The sequence below is a fragment of the Lissotriton vulgaris genome, chromosome 3_2 (assembly GCF_964263255.1).
Source record: "Lissotriton vulgaris chromosome 3_2, aLisVul1.2, whole genome shotgun sequence".
Classification (NCBI taxonomy): Eukaryota; Metazoa; Chordata; class Amphibia; order Caudata; family Salamandridae; genus Lissotriton; species Lissotriton vulgaris.
Genome location: NC_141690.1, coordinates 26,018,555 through 26,038,256, shown reverse-complemented (window position 1 = coordinate 26,038,256; position 19,702 = coordinate 26,018,555). Strand labels below are relative to the sequence as shown.

Here is a 19,702-nt window from a genome sequence, read left to right as displayed (position 1 = left end):
ACATAAATAAAAAACCTGCCTAATCTCTAAGATTCCATAAAACAAAATACGGATCTGTAGGCTATAATATAGAGTTATAACAATGCAAACCTAATTACCTATTTACTTTAACATATGCATTTCACAATAAATACATCAGTCCTAGTGTCCTTACCGCAACATTTCATGATACACATATCAGGACAATGGTCATGACCATTGGCTTGCCAACATAATAAACTCAATTATGCTGCATCGAGTATAAACATTGACACAAGCCAAAAAGTGCAATATATTAAGTCTGTTAGACCTGGAATCCTTGACGTGGTTTCCCCTAACATTTTGCTTTCAGATTGTCTGATTTTGAGGACTTTATTTTTGTTGGCCTTACGACTCTGTGCACTTTACCTTTGCTAACCAGTGCTAAAGTGCTTGTGCTCTCTGCTTAAAAAGTAACTTTGGCTTATACCTAATTGTCATATTTAGTTTACTTGCAAGTGCCTTGTAAAGTGGCACTACATGTGCCATGGGCCTGTAAATTCAATGCTACGAGTGGGTCTGCAGCACTAGTTGTCCCACCCACTTACATAGCACTTTACCTGGCCAAATAAATCCTTTTGCCATGCCCTAACCTTCCATTTTAATACATGCAAATCAGTCCACGGGTAGGCCCTGGACAGCCCAGAGGGCTGGGTGCAATGTATTTAAAACGGAGGCCATGTACTATTACGTTTTACATGCCCTGGTAATAAAAAACTCTTAAATTCATTTTTCACTACTGCAAGGTCTTTCTCTCCCATATGATAACATTGAAGTTGCCTTATTACATTTTATTTGTGTAATTTTCAACTGGGAAGAGATACCCAGTTTATGTTTGGTGTCCCTGGAATCCTAATTTAAAATCCTAAATCATAATGAAGTCAGATTAAACATAACAATTCTGAAAATGTCACTTTTACAAAGTCGGCATTTTCTTGCCTTAACCAATTGGTACCTATACCCTTTCTGTGGTCACATGATTGTGTTTAGTTGACAGTTGGGCTTTGTGTATTCCTTCTTGACAGTCATACACAGTGTGAGGCCAAGTGTGACTAGGTGGGTAATCACTGGTAGAATGGGAGGGAGGAACTGGGCGCAGTCCCACTTATACTTGAATAGATTGTGTCCTGGCCCCACAAAAAGGGTTGAATACCCCCTGTAGTTAGTGTGGAACCAGGGCCAACAAGGCAGGGCATCTGTTCAATGCAAAGGAATGCCTGTATAAGCTTCTCCCTACCTCAAAGACACAACGTTGTATAAAATGACCACAAACCTCTGAATCTGTGGATACTTTGCCAGGAAGAAGTACTGCTGCGTTGCTACAAGGACCGCCACTCTGCTGGACTTCTGCTCTAATGGAACTGATGCTTGCTGTCCTCTTACCTGGGGAAGAAGAACTGGACCTGCAACTTCAACTTGAACTAAGGACCGAAGAATGACTCAAAGGGCTAGTCTGCTATTTATAATATTTATTTATTTATTTTTATAAATGTATATAGCGCTGGCTAGACCCAGAGGTATCAGAGCGCTTTACATGATGAGGATAGTGTAAGACAACATGGTATAAAAGCATATAAAAGGTAAGGAATCAACAATGTGAAATATACAATGTAAAAACAACATGAGCATTATACAAATCAAGATATATCAACAGGAGCTGGAGCTATACACTTCAAGTAATTAGGTAGAAGGGAGTACAGGAAGAAGGACATATATTACTGAACAAAAATAGTATGGTGATAAGAGATCAGGAGTAGGGAACAGGTTAGGATCCCCAATAATAATTGAGGAGGTGGGTTTTAAGGTCTTTTTTGAAACTGGAATAGGAGGGGTTACAGAACAGGTTTTTTGGGAGGTCATTCCAAATAGTAGGGGCATTGCCAGAGAAGTAGAGAGATTGTGTGGCTTTCTTTTTATGCAGAGGTGGGATTAGGAGGAGGGTGGTGGTGCTTCTCAAAGGACGAGTGGTGCCAGCAATGAGGAGTATCTTGGAGAGGCACTGCAGAGTGTTTTGGTTTAGGGCTTTGGGAGTAATGTAGGCAGTTTTGTAAGCAGATTTGCCTTTGATAGGGAGCCATTTAAGAGATTTGAGAGCTGGGGAGATATGATCGAAGCGTTTGCAGTCTGTGATGAGTCTGGCTGCAAGGTTGAGCACAGCATTGATTGGAGCAAGGTGGACCTTGGGGATTCCATTGAGAATGGTGTTACCATAATCAATACGTGAAAGAACAAGTGACTAAACTACAAGTTTAAAATCATCGGTGGCTATGAATGATTTTCTTGAAGTGACGGTGAATGGAGAGGGCTCTTTTGGCGGAGTTTTTGATGTGAAACTCCGGATCTGAGCCTCAGGGAACTATTTCAGGCTCCTCAACAGCTCCTGGACTCGTCTTCAGCAAGTTTCCGACTCCCATGTGGTGCCTCTCAGGTCCTGGAGACTTGGTGCAGCTCACAGGCTCATTAAATCAAGCTTTTGTGCTCTTTGCGACCGTAAATTGTCCTGTTCATACCAGAACCCTGCCGATTGCACCGAAATTCAGCACAAGCTGCTTCCAGCCTGTTTCTTGACACAGCAGCATTGACGTCCCAAGAGGGGGATGCCAATGCTCCATCCCACCCATCTGTGATGTTCAGCCTGCTCTTCGCACCACACCAACTGACACCTGTGATGCTCTCATTGCTCCTCGCAATCCTCTCCGCCATAAACTGCACTCTTGGAAAAACTTGAAAAGGTAAACCGTCATCTGGACTAATCTGCGATTGTATTCCACCTGCACTACATTGCTGTTGGCTTGCACGTTTTGATTTTGGCCTGGTCACGCATGACCATTTAGGCACAGTTGGCACTTTCAGCCTAAAGGTGCTATTTAGCTTAGTTTATTCTTTGGAAACTCATAACTCCAATTCTACTGTTAAGATTTTTGTTGTTTTCGTCTTGCTTTATTGATTAACCCTTCCCGTGCTCCCGTCGGCCGTGCTGCGAATGGCCAAAGGCCTTCGCTACCCCGCCCACTCATTAGAACGCCTGCACCGCGGCAGAATGGCCACAGCGGATAAGGCGTTGAATTCAGATTTATGTTTCTAACCATTGCCTCTATGTTAAGTCTGACTGCTCTGTGCCAAGCTACCAGGGAGTGTGAACAGGTTCATTTGGGGTTGTGTTGTGATTTACCCTGACTAGGAGAGTGGTTGCTGCTGGACTAGGGCTCAGGCCCCAGGCAACCAGTAACCCAATCTCTAACAAAGTCTTTTTAGTGGAAGCACACAAATTGAACCCAAACAAATACTGTACTCAGAGGGACCAACGTGCGGGTGGGTCCTAAGCCCTTCCAATAGTATGACTCTGTAAGCTCTTATAATGTCAGGTGACGGATTTACTGTCAAGCCAGACCTAAAAATCCAACTCGGTTAATGATCCCCCTCCTCCCCTCTGTGATACTGCTGAAAAACAACTGTACAGTATCTAGCTATCTAATACACTTTAATCGAATTACAATGTCATGTGTGTGCCCCTTAAAGTTCAAGCTCAAGTAACTGGATAAATAAATAAAATCATCACAGCTGTGTGTAGGTAGGCACATTTTTTGTGAAATCACACATCGTCTGCCCAATCAAAACATGTACTCCTGGCTCCCAACATGCGCCTGAGTCAAAGCCCCTCTCCTAGTAATTCTCACATAATTGTCTGGTGAGAGCTGTGCTGTCACAATAGACCATATAAAGGATAAGTTGACGTAAAGTCCAGATGGTCCAATTCCATCTTATCTCGGCCTCAACCCCATCTTGATCCATGGAGGTCGCAATCTTTCTTACCTTAGACAATGGATATCACCATATTCCCTGATTTATGTATAATCATTGTCATGTCTGCCTTTAGACACAGATGTTGTCCAACCTTATATTCCTAGGAACTGTGATAGCATCAAGTTCTTTCATTAAAGACATAGATACAGAGTCTAATGCGACAATCATGTGGGTCAACTGTCTACCCTTCACCATGTTAAGGTTAAATTAGAACACATATAGACTTATAATCAACATAATATATTCTGAATTGACATCCTTTTGCCTTAAAAGTTCATAAAGAAACATCTGGGATGCCTACCTTAATACACATAATCTATGTCAGACAATTCTTAACTTTAAGCAGAAATATAAATTCCAACAAGATTTAGTATAAAAGGACGACCACTTGATCATTTATCAGGAGAGGTCCTTTGCCCAGATTATCGCTCAAGATTCTGCCGGAGACAGTCTCACCTACTGACGGCACACTTCACTCCTCCCAGATGCTACATCATTCCTGAAGCTGGCATAGCCATGTCTCAGAGAAAGACCCACTGACTGCTGCCGCAGTGTGTGTTTGCCCTTGGTGAGGAGAACTGACTTCACGCCTCCACTGATAAAGACACCTTTTGCTGTCTACAAGGTATACAGTGCATCTCTTCTTCCTAAGAAACTCTAGACTGCAAGTTATTCCACGTTTCATGCTCTCATAGTAGACATTAGGGTATTAGGTTTTAGATGACATTTTAACAATGTGAGAAATGTTCACATTATTCTCGTTATTAATCACTTCCATGCGACGGTCCACGGCGGAATGTGCGCTGCGGCGAAGCAGTTAATAACAATCCTTGTCACTGTTTTTATAATATTCCATATAGTTGTTTTTGATGTAGTCAAAAACAATTTATTGCTGTAGTAATACATATTTTTTACTTTAAAGTGTTAATTATCTTAGTACAACGTGAGTGTAATACTGTGAATAATGAAATAAGGGTTATGACGGTGCCACTTATCCTTTTACAGTATTATTAGTAACCCAAAAGCAATACTTCTACGTACATTGAATAGGATACTGAGGGGTTACATTAGCCTGTTTTTTGCATTCATTGTAGTGCATTGAACTAAGCTTACCTGTGGCCCCTCTGGATGGGAAAAGCACTCTTCGTAGAGTTATGCCAAAGTTGTAACTGCACAACAATTGGTGCCCTATGTGGAGCTTGAATCCTACAGTTACGTCTTAAGTAGTTTTCACTTTTCCTCACACACTTTAAACATTATTATGCCAAAAAGAGACATCTGTAATAACTATGGTTACCTCCTACTTGGGATAAGGGAGCACCTATTTCCATAGGATTGTCAAGCTTGACTCATAAAAGGTGAAATCCCTATTCTGTTGGTTTTCAAATTCTTTGATTTCAAATTCCAAATTGTATCAAATCATCAGGGCAACACCTATTGGTATAGAGGCCAATTGCAGGGAAGCAGCTACTCAACATCTAGAAACTTGAGATGCCAAGTGGGGGGACAGTTACGTTTGTAATAGCTCCACATCCAGCGTATGCCTTTAAGACATTTTACTCATGGGTGGAGTTCGAGCCTATTGATTCTGCCTCAGGGCACTTTCAAGAAAACACACTGGTACATCCACCAGCCCATTACCGGACTTATCCGGATTTGGAAATCCCTCTCACTTACCAAGAACACCAACATTGGTTTGGTTGTCAATTGCTAAACACAGATGGAAATGTCAGTTTAGGTTCTCTTAGCATGAAGGGGCTATGTATCTAGTTTTGGCTGGTTAGCCTCCTGTTCCTCACCCTGATAATCTATACCATGCAGAGGCTGTAGGGGTATTACACTGAGAAATCAGGACAGTCCCTTTTCCTAACTAGCAAAAAAGGATAGTGCTTACTCATATAGTGCCGCCATAACTCAAGAGATCTTTACAATTAGTGCCACTCTTAACAATTGTCACAAATTATAGAAAAAACAAATCAGGTAAAATATTTCAGTGATTTATTAAAAAATATACAATATAAAACATCAATAACTGTGCCACAGTACGAAGTAAAAAAGAGTGTCAGCATCATACGGAAATGATGTACATCTCTACAGTGTCCACAATACACAATATTAAAAACAGCAAAAAAGATTTAAAAACCAAGTTGTCGACGCAGCGTTTCGGTTTCTAAGTTGACACCTTCATCAGGACAGGGTTCTATGCAATAAAGAAACAGTGGATTAACACAACATTTTCTATACTCTCACAACCTATCTATATAAAAAAGCAACCCATCACTCTCTTTTTTAAAACATCTTATCTCATTTTTCACAGTAATCTTATGTTGATGGAGCAACAGGGCATATTTCTCACAAATCTTTTTCATTCTAATGAGAGGATTTTATTTAAAACGCATTAACAGCAGCAGTCAAATACATTGTGGCACAACACACAGTGGCAAACTAGATCCCCTGAGCTACGCGGAGTGTTCTCATGGAGAGTACTATATAGTGCATTGCTTAAATCATGGCAGTTCAAGTATGAGAATAGTTTGGCTGTCAGATTAAATGTGCAACTTGGGATGTATTTAGACTTACTTAAAAAACGGACTCTATTATCTTCGAGCCGTATCTTCCTCTGCATCAATTTGAGGTAGACAATCCTAGTTGATCACAGGTCATCAAATGAAATTCAAATAGATTATGGCATATGGATAGGAATCTCCTTATGTCTGGAATTACATGAGACCTTCCATTAGAAACAATTTCACATAAATTTGGATGTCATTGTCAATGCGAGTCACCCCAAGTTACCTTGATACTGTAATGGAGTTTCCTTTCTATGGAGGAAAAAGGAGCCACCGATATATAAGACTGTTATTCAAGCTTCCTTTGGAAAATTAAGAAAAACAGGGTATTAGAATTAGGTCCCTGGTGTGCAAATTGTGCAAATTGTATCAGGGAGTGTCAATTCCTAACATTACTGCCCCACAAATGCGGCGGACTCACCCCTTTCAATAAGGGACCGGCGAAAAAATGCAGTTTCAATAAGTCACCTGCGAAAAAAAAGGTCTCAAGGCGCTGAGGGGAGGGGGGGGATCCGCTACTGCTCGAACAACCAGGTCTTGAGTTGCTTCCTGAAGGCGAGGTGGTCCTGGGTCAGGCGGAGGTGGGTGGGGAGGGAGTTCCATGTCTTGGCGGCGAGGTAGGAGAAGGACCGTCCCCCTGTGGTGGCTCTGCGGATGTGGGGGACGAGGGCGTGGCTGGTCGAACGAAGCTGGCGTTTGGGAGCGTAGAAGTTGAGGCGGCTGTTGAGGTATCCTGGGCCTTGGCTGTGTAGGGCTTTGTGTGCGTGGGTGAGGAGACGGAAGGTGATTCTTTAGTTGACCGGGAGCCAATGCAGATCTCTCAGGTGTCCGGAGATGTGGCTGCGACGGGGGATGTCCAGGATGAGTCGTGCTGAGGCGTTCTGGATCCGCTGGAGTCTCTTCTGGAGTTTGGCGGTGGTTCCGGCGTAGAGGGTGTTGCCGTAGTCCAGACGGCTGGTGACGAGGGCCTGGGTGACCGTCATCCTGGTCTCGGTGGGGATCCACTGGAAGATCTTACGTAGCATGCGCAGGATATTGAAGCACGACGAGGAGACGGCGTTGACTTGTCTGATCATGGAGAGGGAGGAGTCCAGGATGAAGCCCAGGTTGCGTGCGTGGTCTGTTGGTTTGGGTGCGCTGCCTAGGACGGGGGGCCACCAGGAGTCGTCCCAGGCGGAGGGTGAGGATCCCAGGATGAGGACTTCCGTCTTGTCCGAGTTCAGTTTCAGGCGGCTGTTCTTCATCCATTCGGCTACCTCTTTCATCCCTTTGTGAAGGTTGGCTCTGGCGGTGGCGGGGTCGTTGGTAAGGGAGAGGATCAGCTGGGTGTCGTCGTCGGCGGTGTCGTCGGCGGTGCTCGCACTGTGATTTAGCGCCAGGATCTCATTTCACACTGAAAAATCAGCACGAATGGCATCTTGCAGCATGCCAGAGGTTGCAGCTTCTCAAGGTGATTTTGCTGCTGCTCGAGTGGATTTTCAACTCGAGCAGCAGCTTTCTTACTATGAACGGTAACGACTGCCCATGTTAGAGAAATTTCAGTGGATTTACACCTAGCAACCCAAAGTCACACTAGAAAATGACAAATGTCACACGCACTCACCAACACATGAATTTCAAGCCACGCATAAGAAAAAACTCTGCCACGTGGCAGTTGGTGGAGTTTGGCCGATGTGTAACCCGAAGTGGCCAAAATTACGTCAATTCCACCAGCTGAGCAGAATAAATTGTTTATGACATCTTCTTGGCGAATGAAGACTGGTCTCCAGCCTATATAAGGGAAACACCATGGGGGAAGGAAGCCATAAGGATAGCCTTCTCTCTCATAGTACCTAAGGATATCAGGGAAATGTATGCTAGCAAATGGGCTGTGATACAAGCTCTGGCCTTATACAGACACCAAGAGGGGTGGGATGAACTCTCTAGTCTGCCTCTAATTCTTTTACACAGTGAAGGTCAGCCACAAGCACTGTACCATTTAAAACCAGAAGCAAAAGATAGTCCCAAAGCAATGTTGGATCAGTTGCAGTCCACTTCACTTTTTCTTCTTTTCCAGTGAAATGATGTCTGTTATAGCAAGCATAGCTCCAAATTTGATTGCCCCACAAAACAATTCATGGAAGTCACCAGAGTTCAAATCTGGAAGTCAGCCACAGTGATATATGCGTCAAAACATTAATACCAGGCCCCCAGCCCTAGTCTTTCTGATTACCTTATCAGCCCCATCTCATTTCACTGAATCAAAGAGCAAACATTTGAAGTCTAAAGGGAGGGTACCTTCCTCCAGTATGTCCTACTCAGGTCACAGAAATCCAGCAATAAACAAATCTGTTGCGGGGATTCCTGCACTCATCTCTTCACCAGGAGGCCTGGACTTCCCAAAATGGAACCAAGGATCCTCCTTTAAAAGTGCCAATGCAGGCACACGTAATCAGTGTACATTCACAGCATACTTAGTGTCCAGCACTGTTACCTCCATGCAAGGTACCATGACACACACATCTACATTCAGTCTGCGTTCACTGTTCAGCACTGAAGCTTTTCTATACCGTACTAGTGTGTGCTACTTGCAGACACATACACTGCCAGCACACACACATCACATGCATGCTGCACAACACTTCACCATTCATATATTGTACTTCATGCAATCACACATACATCCAGTGCAAACTTACATTGGACACACACTGCACAGCACTACATCTTTCATGTCATATATTCCTCACAGGCATACATACACTCAGCACATGCACTAATCCCACATGTACTACACAGTCCTGCTCTAACCCTGTACTGTACACTTCCCAGGCACACATACATCCAGCACTGAGTCACTACTCCTGTGCTGCACAGCATTCCACATCTACATGATGTAGGCTAAGAATGAGTTAAGCACACAGCAGAGGAACCTTTAAAAAGGCGAGTGAGCCTGTAGGCCTCACTCCAGTGACACATGACGGAAAACAAACTGTTCACTACTACTGATCACTACACCCTATGCTGCCACCACTGCACTTGTGGTGCTTAACTCTTGGTAAAGGCAGCAGCCTTAAATCACTATGAGGGTGGCGCTTTGGGAACTACTCCCGGTCCAACCAAATCGTAATCTGTGAGTAAGGTTTATGTCATGGAGCACATGCATAATTTGTGTTTGTCAGTGCCGAATCAACATTAGGGATCCAGACAACTGTAGAGTTCGGCACTCGTCTCCTACCACGCAGAGAACTTTCTAGTCCCAAAACAACTTGAAAACTTACGTTCAACAAAATTGTTTTAAAAAAAAAACAAGGAGCCGGTGTCCATTGACTAAAGTAAGTAACTTACAAAGTTTACCATCAAGGGGGTTCCGGAAGAGACGAACAATAGTTAACGTAGCAGGCGGCTGACCATGAGGCAAGTGTGACAACAGGCACCGCCCCGCGGGGATCCATGTTACGAAAAATATTCATACTTAAAAAATGTGTTTAAAATTGACGGTGAACTTTGTCAGTTATGCACTTTAGTCACCTATGCACACCTAAGCATGTGGGGATAGTTCACATGAGCTCAGAGCAATTTTACCCTGAATCACTGGTCCCGAAGAAAGCCAATCAATTGAGAGCATATTGGCTGAAACATGTAGACCACATCACTCTGACCATTTTCACGATTCTTTTGAGATGTGCAAGACCATACCCTCTCACCCATGTCCAAGATTTGCTTTTAACCCTACCCAAGGAACTGCATAATAAAGATTTTGGTACACTGGAGGTAGTTTTAAAATGCTCACTCTCACTGTATTCAATTCCTAACTTGTTAGAAATGGAGGTCTCTTGTTGGCAAGAGTTTGCACCTTTGTCCCAGTAGGGACCCTTCCTTATAGTCAGAATAAGGGATTTATACACCTAAAATAAGCCCTGCTCACCCCCTTGGTAGCTTGGCACGAGCAGTCAGGCTTATCTTGGAGGCAGTGTGCAAAGCATTTGCACATAACCAAGAGTAATACAGTGAAGATACTACAAAAGGAAACCATACCAGTTTAGAAAAATATCCAATATTTTATATATCCAAAACAAGACCAAAAAGAATAAAAATCCACCATACAGTTCTCAGAAATCTTCAGTAATCAAAAAAGACTTGAAATACAGTTTCTTGAAGTCGATAGTTCCATCTGTGGCTATCACGGTGTCATGAACAACAAATCCAAACAGTTCTAGCTGACCGCGCCGTCAAGGGCCAGCTATGTGTTGGGAAGACCCGCAAAACAGTTCCTTTAGAAATATAGGACGTTGCCGACCTCTTGATAAGCCCCGAATGGCCAGCATCTGCAGGCATCGGTACTGGAGGTCAGTGCAGGAGTCGTCATGCCCTTAAAGTCACACGCATTGTAGATCAAGATGGAACTCCTCGCAGTTGAAGTCGTCAGCGCCGTCGTGCAGCGGTGAGGCATGCAGTGCTCGGAGGTCATGGTGCAGGCAGAGGGCTCGGTGACGGTCATCTAGCAACTGCGGTGCATAGTGATGCAGTGCTTGTCGCGGTGCAGGCAGAGTCGTAATCGTCGCTGAAGTGCTGTCGTCAGCTGATGAACTGGAGTCGATGGTGCTGGAGTCGGTAGGCCAAGGCTGCAGTGTGGGATGAGGATGGTGCATCATGTAATTTACGGGCGGTGCCCTCAAACCAAGGTGCAAGCAGCAGCGTTGATGTCAGCATTGAGGGTCGTTATCGGGGATACTAAGGTGGCATCGTGAAGTGAGACAGTGCGAAGTGCGGTGCACACAGGTCACTGTGCAAGCAGCGGCTCGGTGGCGGCATCAAGTGGCATTGTCGGTGAGACCAGGGTTGCGGTGCAAAGTGTGGCGATGCCCTCTGAGGTGCCTTCAGGACACAGGGCTAGCAGCAGTGTCGTAGACGGCGTCGGGTTGCTTTTTTTTCTGTTGCAGCATAAACAACACAGTGTCCAGTGCTGGTAACAAATGAACTTGAAGTCCTTGACATTCCTGAGACTTCTTGAACAGGGGGAAAGCTCTACCTCAAGCCATTGGAGGAACTAACAAAAAGGAAGTTGCAGAAAGTTCAGTCCAGTCCTTTCACTTCCCAAGACAAAAGCAGTCTTTGCAGACCGACACAGCAAAGCACACAGCTCCTCACAGCTTCTCCAGCTCTTCTTCTTGCCAGTCTACTTGGTTCCAAAAGAGTTCTAAAGTTATGGAGCCTGGGCCCCAACATTTATACTCCAAATTCCGTTGTCTTCTCAGGCAGAAAGTGTCTGTGCTTAGTCCAAACCAGTATGGTCCTCTCTGGCCAATATTCCCAGCAGGAGGCGGAGGCAGCATTGTCTACAGCAGATAAGGCCCCTTCAGGTGCAAGGAAATCTCGTCCCACTACTCTAAATGCAGCCCAGGTCTATTCAGACCAGCAGTGACTCATCCAGACTCTCTGGAGCCACTGGACACCCCCAGCCACTGTTACTCCAAAGCCAGGCAGTCAATACACATCCTAGCAGAGGACACCGGATGGCTAAGCAAGAAAATACCTACTTTCTAAAAGTGGTACTTTCAAACACAGAATGTAAAAATCACATTTACTAAAAGTTGCATCTTTAGATTCTGAGTTCAGGCATACTAACCTTTATTTTCCTATCCGGTCCTAATGTGAAGTTAGATGTATAAGATGCTAAAAATTAACTTCCCATGCTTCCCTATGGACCATATAGCCTTTCAATAGTGAAAAATGAAATTGGCAGTATTTCACGATCAGGAAATGCCACACACATCAGGGCATGTCCTACCTTTCACATACAATGCACCCTGCCCGAAGGGGTACCTTGGGCCTACCTTAGGGGTGACTCGCATGTAAGAATAGGAAAGGTAAGGGCCTGACAACTGGGTGCACTTGCTAAGTTGATATGACGGTACTAGACTGCACACGGACACTGCAGAGGCTGGTATGAGTTACCTTTGAGGGGCAGCTTGTGTGAGTGGCACAACCAGTGCTTCCAGCCCACTAGCAGCATTTGATTTACAGGCCCTGGGCACACACAGTGCACTGTACTAGGGACTGACTAGTAAATCAAATCACCAATCCATAACAACAATTCACAACAGGAGCACCTGCACTTTAACACAGAACAGCAGTGAGAAAGTGCATAGAGACACTAAACCAGCAAAAAACAGAGTAAAAACCGGGAGGTCAGAAAGCAAAAAGACATGGAAAACACGCTGAAAGATGCCAAGTCTAACACCATTCAAAAACAAAAACCAGCTCTACTGTAATCAGATGTTGAAGCACATCCAGGAGGCACTCAGCCCCGAAGGATGGGAACCCAATGATGAAGCATGCCACCATCTAGGTTGGTAAGTCAGGGTTATTGTAAAAAACAAATAAGTTCCCTGCAAGGGAGACTTCTTTGATTTTTTTCATCCGGCACACAGCGACCACCCAAGAGGGATGGCGATGCTTAAGTGGAGGTATAAAAAAAAAAAATGGCGACACTTAAGTGGAGGTATAAAAAAAAAATGCAGAGGCTTAAGTGGAGGTATAAAAAAACCCACATATATACAAACACACACACACACAAAAACACACACCACACACAAACACACACACATACACACACTTCACTTAGAGTAAGAGAACCCACACGAACACTGACAACAAAAGCTAGTACTGGAAGAAACTGCTTGTGTGTCTTTCATATTGAAATAGAATACTTTAACATACCCTGGTGAGGCTTCATTGCATCTGTCAACTGAAATATTTTCACAATGAGATATGCAGACCCCGGTTCAGGCAGAGAGCTCCATTGCAGGACTGCCTTCAATACTTTTTCTCGGTAGTGCAGAGGGCGCTCTAAAACATAAAGAAACACACAATGTGACAAATGTTAGACAATTTCATTCTACTTACATAGACAGGGTCCAGAGCCGGGTGTCGTACTTGATAATTTATCAATTATTATAACAATGAGCCTGATTTTTTGCGTTTTATTTCAACAAAATGTATTACCAGACAAACAGGCCTGTATGTAAGCACACTGGATGTCCTGCGTGTGTGATAACTATACATAGCTATCTATGAATGCATGAAAGCTAATAAGAGTACAGCTCAGAAAGCCGAAGCATTTTCCTTTGAACTGTTTTAGATCACAAAAAAAATATGATTATGTGGGTTTGCATGTTTTCAGTTGTGTAGTTACTGATAATTGTTGGATGGTGTTATGCCAGTGGCTGGACTCTTTCAACAGCGAAGCATGGTTTGAAAGGGGCTGAAGTAGGTATGAGCTGTGAAGCATTATTTTTATTGTTGTGGATGCATGTATGGATAAATCAGCGAACTATGAGTGTGACTATGGGGTTGACTTGTAGTCAAGCCATCGTCTTCCTCAGCGGGGGAAGCTCAACAATGCCTTTTTAATGGTGTCAGTTTAGCAATAATGATGTGTTGGAGTGCTGTTGATGACATGAAGTTAGAATATGTTGGGCATATTCTAGATGGTGCAGCTTCTTCTGTTGTGAAAAGTGGCTACGCACAGCGAGGCATAAACCAGTATCCTTAGTGACATTAGTGACATTAATGAGACAGGAATCACTACTGATGAGACGGTGGCTTAAATGGGACAGGAAATGCAACAAATCAATGTGGCATCAGGAAAAGCATGCAGGGAACCAAGACACCTTCCCTTTTCCGAAGCGTATAAAGCACAGAGTACTAGATGTAGGAATCCACTCTTTTTCCCTTTCTCTGACTGAATTTGTACGTGTGCTGCCCTTGTACCTCATTTACAATGCCCAGATGCTCATCAATGTTCTTCTTCCATCCTGGAGATCATCTTTTATGAGATACTAGCATCACAATCTTGACTTATTTATTACAAGTGACACAATGAGTGAAGTTCAACCAAGTAAATGGGCTAGTAAGTAGCTGTAATAACCTGGGCCTTGGCCATAGAAGTGTTTACCCCCTTTTATATTTGTCTTTTAAACTTTTCAAGCTTTTGATAATGTTTTGCTTACTTGTTTCTGCTCATTCGACCATCCTCTCATGTCAGGGAAGACTGTTCAGAACTGTTTCTGAATTTACTAAGGTGGTCAGCTCAAACAGCTCAAACATTCTTAAAATCGCTCCCCTAATATTTTTGTTCTGGGGGAAACAACCTTTACAATGCAGTCATTACATCGCAAAGTCCTTTACAACGCATGTCACTACAATGCAGCCATTACATTGCATGTCACTACAATGCATGACACTACAACGCATGTCACTACAAGGTAGGCATTACATTGCATGTCATTACAACGCATACCATTACAACGCATAGTACCCCTACACTTTGCAGCATTTACCCTACTGTTGCACCCCCTGGAGTTAGAATAGTAATTTTCAAACCTACACTATCCAACACTTACCCTACTGTTGCACCGCGTGGAGTTAGAATAGTAATTTTTACCCCTACACTATCCAACGCTTACCCTACTGTTGCACCCCCTGGAGTTAGAATAGTATTTTTTACCCCTACACTACCCAACACTTACCCTAAATGCAATGTAATGATATGCGTTGTAATGGTATGCATTGTAAAGGTATAATTCAATGTAATGGAATGCGTTGTAAATGTAGTTTAAAAATTGTAAAGGACATTGCAATGTAAAAACTGCGTTGTAAATGTAGGAGTTGTAACGTCATACATTCTTGCCCTGGGTGCACGTTTTTTTATTTGTAATATGAGAATGACATCCCTCTCCCTTGAAGGGAATCTCTCTATAAGCCCGGCACTCATGACTCTTATTCTGTCTAAAAACGTAATTGCTTATCTAAAAAATTAGATACAACTTTTGCATTTGTCTGCTTCCACAACCCCATATAACACTTCTTGCGGCAAGTACTGTTTAGACTTCCCTAACCCAATTTATCACCTCACCAAATGTTCACTTACATCAGTAGCACTAGGGTGTAAGGGCAGCACGAAGTCAGTCTCCAATGTATATATGCACCGTACATGAGTCAAAGCTATCTTTCTTTCAGTGGCGATACCAGAGAATTTCTTTCCTTCCTTAATAGCCATTTACTTTTGGCCAAGTACCAAAGCAGCTTTCTTCTCCTTGGCATGGCAAAGTGCAGTGGAAATTCTCATTCAACTTTCCTGCCCCCATCTGCAACCTCCTGGAATCCTATTTCCATATGATACAGCAACTCATTAAGAGTTAGACCTCTGAGAGAGGTGCTAGAATCCAGGAGAAAATGGACAGAGGAGACTGCCATACTCAAAGCCACCATTCCTTCATTCAGACCAAGGTAACCTTTGAGTCAAAACGTTGCCTCAATAGAGAAAAGTAATTAGTAAAATTTCAAAAAATGTAGATAGTCAAATAGAGGGATCAATATTATCTTTTGGTGAAAATACCGTTACACAGCAAAATCAAAGAATAAATCCCTTAAAATAATCATAGTAAGTCATTCATGAGTTTTTGGCACTTAAAAACACTAAGGGCCAGATGTAGGAACCCTAATACCGGTCGGTAACGGACAAAATTACTGAATTTCGGCTGTTACCGACCGGTATTAGGCATTTGGGATGTAGGTGGCGACATTTCAGATTTGGTAATTTACCGAATCGGTATTTAAGAATTCGGTAAATTACCGAATTCTTAAATACCGATTCGGTAAATTACTGAATCTGAAATGTTGGAAGCACTCAAGTGAGTGCTTTTCACCTGTAAGGATTCGTTATTTACCACCAACTACAAGTTGGTGGTAAATAACGAAAACCGTTAAAAAAAGCTATTGTTTGCTTTTTATTCAGTGCCATGTGGCAGACATACATGCCCTTAGAGCATGTATGTGTGCCACATTTGGACCCATGCACTATTCAGGGGTGCAATAGGGTGTCAATGTGACACCCTACCACCCTTGACAGGGTTCCCCCTATTACCGATTCTGTATTTACTGATTCGGTATTTACTGAATCGGTATTTACCGAATCAGTAATTCACATTCATTCCTATGGGCCTACAGGCCCATAGGAATGAATGGGAATTGCTGAATCGGTATAATACCGAATCGGTAAATACCGATTCTCAATTACCGAATCTTAATGATTTGGTAATTTTTACCGAAAAATTATCTACTTCCCATTTACCTATTCTTAAATACCGAATCGGTAAAATTCGGTATTTAAGAATAGGTACATTGAGATTACCTACATCTGGCCCTAAAACTCTAGTGGCTTCCTTCCAACGAGGTAAGAGCTTTCTCCATTGCAGGACTTTCAGCACCCTTCAACCACAGGAGTGATTATCCACTCGGACAAGAAGCCCTGGAAACACAATATTGACCCATAAATACAAAATAGATCTAGAGACTCTACACAGCCTTTTGTCATGCATGAGATAATTTCCCTTCTGTTTAAGGCAGTACGGCGTCTCCTCAGAGTGGGCTACAGAAGGTAGTGTAATTTTTTTGGTTAAAACTAATCAGCTATTGTGGGTGATTTGTCAGCAGATAGAACAAAACTTGTTAGGATTCCCTCTCCCAGATTCTGTATCCCTGAAATCCCAAGTCTGTTGAAGTGACATGTTTTTCAGGCAAAAATCTATCAAACACTTTCTAGCATTAAAATAGCCAATGTTGTGTTTTCTTGTGCTGAGCTCCCTGTGCCAATTAACTTCACCTTAGGACTTTTCAGTTACTCCCACCAAACAATTATGCATACAAACAAAAGTCTTACTAAATAGACCTCACACGCCTAATGTATAATTAGCAGACAGCTATTCACAGTGCAACTCGAAAAATTGGGGGAATATGTCAAAAAGATGGATTTCTTCATAGTTTATTTAGTTAATTCTAAAGTTATATCTTTTATCAGCTAGATTTAGGTCTGAGTGAAATGTAAATTATGCTGGCCTAATTTGAGTTATTTTAGAAATTTCATGTGAAGCGTTACCACAAAAGGCTAAAAATTATGCCATTATGACATAGTGGCAAATTCTTTCTGTGAACGTTCAGTATTAATACAAAAGGCCAGAATGTGAGCAGCTGTGGCTCATGCTGCTTGTGATTTTTGCACATTTATTTTAACCACGACATAAGTCCTCATGTCAAAAAATAACGCAAGGAAGCAAGCCTTTGAGAAAATACAGTGCTAAATAACGGATTTTCATTTTACATAATTACGCATGATGTTTTTGCAATTTCTTGTAATGATCTAAAGCAAATTACATGAATTTCACAGACCTAAATACATTTAGGGTCAGTTGTCATTCTATAAAACATAGCATAAAGTGAGAAATTGGGCTGTTGGTTGAAGGAGGGGTGACGATGTTCAAGCAACAGCCACAATTCCTGTCAGGGTGAACTACAAAATTCACTAAATTAACCTGTGCTTAACACTATCAATTTAGAGACGATGTGTAAAGTATTTATGCAGCACACAAACAACAATTAAGTGAAAACAGAACACAAGAAACCCACACCAATTTAGAAAACTAGAGTACATTTGAATAAATTATGATACTGAAACAAACTTCCAATCAGTGTTATGAATTTTAAAAGTTTAAAGTAAAATCGCAGACATCTAATCGCGCAAGACCAGTTAAAAGTTGAAAAATCTGATCAACCGCGATGGAGCATGGTTTGGATGCAAACACTGATTTGGGCCCGGTTTGCCTTACCTTCAGACTTAAAAGAAACTTTGAAGAAAATGTTCTAAGAAGGTGAAGTTCAGAGGGACAAGGCTGCAGGGGGTGTCTGAGGAGGGAGCGTCATCGTAGGGGAGCAGCTGGACGAAGTCGCAGTGAAGATTTCTGTACCCGAACTTAGTCACATTTTTGTAAGTCGAAAATCTTCACGAAACAAAGCTGGAAGCTGCAGTTAAAGTGAGTTTAAGGAGGGCAGGCACCCCTTCACCAAGGGGCTGCTGATCAGGATATGCTGCTGTGGAGAAGAATGTAATGGGAACTTCTGCAAAGTAAGGCCAACCAGCGATGCACCTTGGGTAGATAGACAAGCAGGCTGTTCCCAGTCTTCCCAATGTTTTCAGAACCGTTTTTAGCCAAAACCTTTCTAAGTCCCAAGTTTTGCATTTAGGCTATGTGGTCACTTTCACCACCACCAAGGGACAATGACTGGAGGGACACCACTCTGGAGGGTTAGGACTCACTCAGGCTGGATCCAGGTGGAAGTTAAAAATGGTAGGAGACTTTTATGTCTCTGCTCATACGGCCACCAAACTAGCCTTTGGAATCACTCTGGTAGTGGAAGGCTCAAGTGATGTAGCAGGGTTCAAGCAGCAAGGCAGGGCTCCAATCGTTCAAGGCTGGCAGCAGGCAGAAAAGCAGTCCTTTCAGGCGCAGCAAAGTGGCCTTGTGGAGTACACAGCAGGCTACAGCAGCAGGCAGTCCTCTGAGACTCCTTCCACAGGTCTTGAAAATGAACTGAAGAGTGGGTCTGAGAGTCCCCTTTTTATACATGGCGCTTTTTTGAAGTAGAAGTTTCTAGAGAATTCCCTTTGAAGTACTTGAACTTTCCCAATTCCCCTGACCTGACCCCAAATCGCTGCATAAACAATGCTGGAGTGACAAGTCCTTTGTGTGAAGGCAGAGCACACACTATTATGTTGCAAGTGCGTCTGTGCCTGGCTTTGCTCTCCCATCCTGCCAGTAGATGGCCTTTTCAGGCACATCTAACCCCTCTATTGTGTGGCTGTCTGTGAGGAAAAACATAGTCCAACTGCAAACTACTCCCAGTAATGTGATGCGGGAGAAGCTGGAGGCACCAAATAGTTTAGTGCAAGAAAATTAAGAATTTCTAAAATTGGCATTTTCAAAATTGCAACTTTAAATCTGAATTCACAGTTAAAGAGGATTTTAATTACAATTTGACATACATCAAATACACCCAATTAAAAGTTAACAATTATTACATATAATAAGGCTACCCAATGTTCCAGGGTAGGCCTCACAGTGATGGAAACCAATTTATGAGTTTTTCAGTACCAGGTCATGTAATCCTTAAAAGTATATGTTCAACCATTTAACTAGGTGTGAGCTAAACTCGTGGAGTTGCATAAAAACTCTGCGAAGTTCAGCTAAGTTCTACCAATATGCAGAAAATATTTAGCATGTGCTACAATTTAGCACCGGTTACATAGCAGCGCTGAAAAAATCAGCGCAAATGCACCATGTATTGCACAAAAGCGCATCGCTATTCGACTTGATTGTTCTGCCACTCGAGTAGAACATCTACTCAAGCTACAGTAAATATACTCAAATGGAGTCCTCTGACCACAACCGCCCGCATTAGAAAAATCACAATTTCTGGAGCCTAGAGGAAGA

At 42.8% G+C, this 19,702-nt stretch overlaps 1 protein-coding gene across 1 annotated transcript in view; it reads right to left on the bottom strand.

Annotated features, from left to right (window-relative positions):
- The window catches only part of ARAP2 (ArfGAP with RhoGAP domain, ankyrin repeat and PH domain 2), a 1,270,949-nt gene that overhangs the window by 166,262 nt on the left and 1,084,985 nt on the right, over nt 1-19,702 (bottom strand). Inside the window, exon 27 of the mRNA XM_086964430.1 lies at nt 13,095-13,223. Coding sequence (XP_086820556.1) covers nt 13,095-13,223 — 129 coding nt within the window. The remainder of the gene's footprint in view (nt 1-13,094; nt 13,224-19,702) is intronic.